This window comes from Sipha flava, unplaced genomic scaffold (genome assembly GCF_003268045.1).
Source record: "Sipha flava isolate LNK unplaced genomic scaffold, YSA_version1 100_pilon_pilon, whole genome shotgun sequence".
Lineage (NCBI taxonomy): Eukaryota > Metazoa > Arthropoda > Insecta > Hemiptera > Aphididae > Sipha > Sipha flava.
Window position 1 is genome coordinate 173425 of NW_020271714.1, and position 6118 is coordinate 179542.

The 6118-nt window shown below is 38.7% G+C and overlaps 1 protein-coding gene across 1 annotated transcript; it reads right to left on the reverse strand.

Moving 5' to 3' along the window:
* Positions 1-816: 816 nt before the first annotated feature.
* Positions 817-6118, reverse strand: LOC112679786 (protein hunchback-like). The gene is made up of 2 exons (XM_025549704.1): positions 5675-6118; positions 817-3238 (listed from the first exon to the last, which is right to left on the reverse strand). Exon 2 carries the CDS (start codon positions 3229-3231, stop codon positions 1507-1509), a length of 1725 nt encoding a protein of 574 aa, XP_025405489.1. The 5' UTR covers positions 3232-3238; positions 5675-6118; the 3' UTR covers positions 817-1506.

A 6118-nucleotide genomic window follows, 5' to 3' on the forward strand; every position in this document is an offset into this window, starting at 1 on the left:
CTAAAAATAAAATAAAAAAATAAAAAAAGTAGTATTGTCATAAAAATGTGTACTTATTTTTAAGCACACATTTTTAGGCACACTTCTAATATTAATTATATTATATTGTAATAATTAATAGTGCTCTGGAGAAATATAATATTTACAAATTTTAAGGTTTTTTTTATTACAATTTAAAAGTTATTCAAAATATCCAAAAGATGTGCGAACTAGAAATTTTGCCGAATCCACTAAGTTATTTCCGACCCCACACACGGTTTTATACGTATGGGTATGTTTTGGAAAGACGAGGGGGTAAGATTGACTAGACCTTCCAATAACGCTGATTTTTTTTTATAATACATTCAAGCACCAACAATAAAATTCATATATATTTTTTAAACATTTACAATTTAAAACTAAAAAAAAAAATTGTCCAACGACAGGGATTTTCGCATATATATTTAACTATTTTTACAATATCCCGCTGTCAAACAACCTTATCACAACAAACACAAAAACCAATTAATGTTTTTTCGTAATTTAGTGAGTATATTCTAGGCATATTATGAGAAAATGGGACTAGACATTTTTAAGTAAAATATTTTAGAGAAAGTAACGGGTAAATTTCACAAATCAAAAATAAATTTGTTCTTGTGAGTTTTTCAAACAGTCAAAAATACCAAATTATTATTAAAAGTATAATCTAATTGGAAAAAAATAAATTGATAACTGTTTGTTGGGGAAACCTATTAAATATTTTTATATCAAAACCATAATTTTCTCAGAAATAAAATTTGATCAAACTTTGAAATTTTATTTATGAGAAAATGTCTTACGATAAAAAAATATTTAATTGTTTAAATTATAACAAATTAACAATTATTTTAACATTTTACCACGGCCATATGGATAAATGTCTAAGTCAATATTTTCTTTTTACGATTCTATGAAAACCTCGATTACGGTTACCGGCGGTAGTGGTGATCGGTTTTTAAATAAAAAATGTTATAACTTATTTATTATTTAAAAATCGAATACAATACCCATCCGGCGGTGGTTTATTCACTGCGCGCATAAATGAAAACCTTATATTTGGCGATCCGGTAACATAAAATTTTCAAACAACGCGACGAATGAAAAATTATAGAACTAAAAAAGAAATTATGAACGCAAACGAGCATAGCGAAAGCCCTGCGTAAACACAAGAGTTACGGAGGGTATTACTGCTATCGCCGATTTAAAATATCATTAGTTAAGAGGTAGGTTAAGTGTTTTCTCTTCGTTAGTGGTATAAATATAAACATATTACTTAAAAATAATACTTTTTCTTTCTCACAATAAATCCTAAGTCTTACTTAAGGATAATTTGTTTAAAATTTGAACTCTACGGTTGCCGAAAGGTGGTGATGGTGGCTGCGACAAATAGGAACATTGGCCCCGATGATGGACCTGCGATGACGACAACGGCGATCATCCGGTAACGAGGACTGCACACGACGGTGGTGGTGACCAGTGGTGCGCCGTCTAACTGTGCGGTACGCGAGCTATGTGAGCGAAAAATGAAAACTTGTCGGCCGTTATTTCGCCACACAGGTTGCACGCGAACGGGTCTCTGAAACTGTGGAAACCCATGTGCATCGAATACATGATGTTCTCCTTGAAAATGATATCGCAATGGTGGCACACATGCGTCTCGTCGTCCTTTTCAGGTGATGATACAGACTGCGGCTGCTGATGTTGCGACAAGAGGAGTTCTTCCTTGTTTAGTGGCGACTGTTGCTGCTGTTGCTGGAATGGCAATTCCTCCTTAGTCGGTTGCTGCACTTCCTCCTTAACCTTATACTCATGGCAATGCGCCTGGAGAATCGTCGCGGCGGCTACTCTCGGTGGCGGTGGTTGTTCGGCCACGGCAGGACGTTCGAGTTTACACGCGATGCCCTTGCGGCGGCTACTACCTGCGGCACGTGGAGCCACCGAATCTTTGCTTAAATTCAACGGTCCCGTTTCGACGACAGCGGCGGACACATGCAGGGACGTTACTGCGGAGGACTCAGTGACCACGACCGGTGGTTCGGGCGTCCGATCGCCGCTGTCCACCTCGGCTTGGACCACATCATCGGGATGGTATTGCTTGTGATGGTGGTGGTGGTGTTGGTGATAGTGCTTCTGCTGCTGCTGCTGTTGTTGTTGGTGATGATGGTGTTGCTGTTGAGCGTCCATCTTGTCGTCGACAGCCGTAGAATTGTTGTTATTGTTCTTGATGGCCAAGTACTCGGCCTGGTAATCGACCATTTCCATGGAACGCTTGGTGATCATCGAGTACATGAAAGACTCAGCCGGGGTCGAGTACACGGCCGGAGCGACGCCGGACGAAGGCAACTGCAGCAGTTGTTGCATGGAATACGGAGACGGATGTCCGCCGCTACTGCTGCCCCCATCATCCTGCGACGACGACACTATCGTCGGCTGTTGCTGTTGTTGTTGCTGCTGGTGATGGTACGGGTTGTGACGGTTCTGTTTCTTGTTCTGTCTGGGCCCGCGCCGATTACCTACCACGTCTATCACGATATCCGGGTTCGGTGTGCCGTCCGGGTTGAGCGGCGTGGCCGGCCGGTGGTCGCGTTTCTTTAGGTGCTGTTTCAGGCTGTGCATGTACTTGGACGCGTAACCGCAGTCATAACACTGGAACTGGAACACGTTCGAGTGTGACTTGAGGTGAGACTGGAGCATCGACTTGCTCACACATTTGTAGTCGCAGTCCGGGCACGTAAACGGCTTGGCACCCGTATGGTTTAGCAGGTGGTACTCGTAATGGTGTTTCAGGTCGGTGGCGAACTCGCAGTTTGGGCACTCCAGCAGCTGTTCCGGTTTGATGTGAGTGCGGATGTGCTTCCAGTACTGCACTTTTTCCGTGCATTCCAGCCCACAATGCTTGCACTTGTGCTTTTTTGGCTTCTGCTCTTTGTTGCTACCACCACTTCCGCCACCAGTCACGGAACCGGCACCGGTAGGTTTCGGGATTTTCAGGTCAAAGTCTTCACACCCCGACAAGTCTCGGTAGCTAGACGTCGGTGAACTGGCCGTGCTCCTGCCTTCCGAATCATCTTGGTGTAGATCACCGACTGACTGATGATTTGTCGAGGTCTGATGATGATGGAGATGATGATTTAGATGATGGTGATCCAATGGACGAGCTAAATCATACGGAGAATGACTAATAATTGGCTGGTGTTCGTTTTCCAAAAACATTTTCTTTCTGCAAAACCACAGAAAATAAATAAATAAGACGTTAGAATACACACTACGTTACGATATGTTATATGCGCGATAGTATACAACGGTATGTACTATATATATATATATATATATATATATATATATATATATGTCTAAGAATTGATTTTTAAGGAACACGAGTGGAAAAAAATATAAGAGGAGGAAGGAAAAAGCCCCAGCGAGTTTTAGGGCGCATGACGTCGTCGTATTCACCGAGTACGTGTGTGGCGCGGAGAGGAGAGAGAAGCGATGATTGCCGGTATTGATTGGACCGGGGGGCGCAGTGTGAAAGAAGGCCAAGCGAGCGGGTAAAAAATCGTTTTCGCCGCAAGGGTCGAGTTTTTCATTTTTGTTTTCACCGTGGCGATGTGCGCGGCGTGGGTGGCGAGGGAAGAGGAAAAATGGCCGACCGTTCCCTGGACAAAACAAAAAGCCATAAAATAAATGCCTCTTCAAGCACGGGGCCCCTTTCTAATGAATAAGGGAAGGAGATGATCGGGATAGAAACCACCGCCGTCGTCGTATATACTTTTTTCCCTTCTTTTTTTTTCCACCACTCTTACCACTCACTTCGCTCCTACGTCATATTCCGCTCGTCCTTTACCACCACTATTACTTCTTTTCTTTCTTGGAATTGTGTGTGTGTGTATGTGTGGTTTTGAAGAAAATGGTTTTCATTTGGAAAGAAGAGTGAAAGAGAACGATGTGGTGCGCAAGGGGGAAAAATAAGAGAAAAGTGAGAGCTTTCTCGCTGAAAATTGAACATTATTTTTACGACTTATTTTCCGTTTGAAAATTGGAATCTCCACCCGAAAACTACAGTTTATGCATTCGAAATATTTAATAAAAACTTTAGTTCCATGGATACTTATAGATATTAGTTATTTATGAACGCAATGAAAAATGCAGATATTTGTCTTATTTGTTTGTCAAATCCCTAACGTATTCACGAATAAAACATTTATGTATTTATGCACAATTTCAATCAAAGATTTATATACATTATAATATATAATTCGTAAATAAATAATGTAAAATTAAATTTTATACAACTATTTAAATATAAGTGTAGGATATACCTAGATTTAATTATTTTATATAATCAAACTAGTTGATTATATTCAAATTTCGAGGAAAAAAAAGTTAATTAAAAAAATCATCATTGACTATTCAAATAATAATAATAATAATAATAATAATAATAATATTTAAATAATATCAATTAATGTTTACTTTTATGTTTATTATTTATTGAATAATATGAATGAAATACGGCTGTACACAGTTTAGTTCAGTATTGATAATAGTGTTCACCGTTAGTCAGCAATTACTTTAATCAAAGTATCAACCATATGTTTGAAAAAGTGAGGTTCAGTTAAAAAAAAAGCATAAATACTCGAAAATGTATATTACCCTAATCGGTTTATATAATTAATCATTACGTGTAAGTATAATTTGACAGGAAAGGTAATAGTCATCAAAGAGTATTGAAAATTATACACACATTAAGTCGTAATTGACAAATACTTGGAAAAATTAAAATCGATGTAAAATGACTACCCTTAGAAAATAAATACAGAGAAGTTTTTGGAGAATGAATAACATAATTATAGTGAGTTATACAATAAGTCTCTTGATCCTACAAGTTGGTTAAAAATAAAATGTTAATCAAACCGTCAATTATTTGTTTCATAATATCGTACCTGTATGAAGGTATTCAATTTATTTTTTTTACAATAATATCTTTATCACTTCTCGATATCTAACAAGTACGTCGTTAATAAGGTATCAACAAAAATAAACAATCTTGTTAACTTATCGGCATGGAAAAAGTTCCGTCAAACCGGTGTTTGTATAAAATTTTTTTTGTCTTAAAATGTAAAAGCTTTCGATTTAATTGGCATTTCTTTTAACATAAAGGGGAATTTTACAATTATTAAAAATACATTATACCTCAGAGTCGATTTTTAATTTGTTATACTCCGAATAATATATATAATTAGAAACGAGATTTCAGACATTTTCAAGCAATCGCATTATGACTAGGAAAGATTTGCTTAACGAACAATATAACTTAACTAAAATAGTACGTGCTTACGAGCAAATAAGAAACTACCTTTAGTAAACAGTAATATAATACGACAAAAACGTGTTCGGAACTATTGTCGAGGAGGGACAGCATAAAAATCTCAACGAGAAATGAGCGCGAAAGAGGTGTTTACATACATATCAAAGGGTTTCTAGCAGTCGGTAAACCCATTCCCGTTCAATCAACTTACCCCTAGCCAATTTAAACGCCTCTCTTCAACATAAGGGCTTACTCGCCACCTCTATAGACGGTAATTAATTTCAATCAAAAAAGTATCCTTCCTCGACAATCATTATTATTGTTATTAACGAGTGGTAATGGACTTACCGTTTAACCGCAATGGATGAAACACAGAGACGATGATGAGGATATTTTTCTCTTCTGTCGGCGGTACGACGGACCGTCGTCGAAAAGTTCCGTGCAGTGCGTTTAGAGAACGGCGGCAACGGCGACGAGGAGGAGGAGCGACTCTGGTTGCTGCCACATTTCCGACAGTACAATTATTTGCACGATTACACGCAGAAGTCCGAAGGAATTGATACGAATATTATAGTCCGTATCGGACGGCGAGAATGAAAATTAATTAATAACAAAAAAATCGCACGTGATCAACGACACGCGCGGGCGAGTAAAGACACACACACACATACACACACACAAATACACACTAACTAACGCACGCGAAAGATACACGGGACACTGAGCAAGGACCGGTGTGCGTACTGTGCGTCGACAACGATTATTGCAGGTTCATCTGCTGCTGCGGGCGAC

Bases quoted from the DNA above. Each gene is read 5' to 3' on its own strand.
- LOC112679786 (XM_025549704.1), bottom strand. From the start codon at position 3,231: ATGTTTTTGGAAAACGAACACCAGCCAATTATTAGTCATTCTCCGTAT.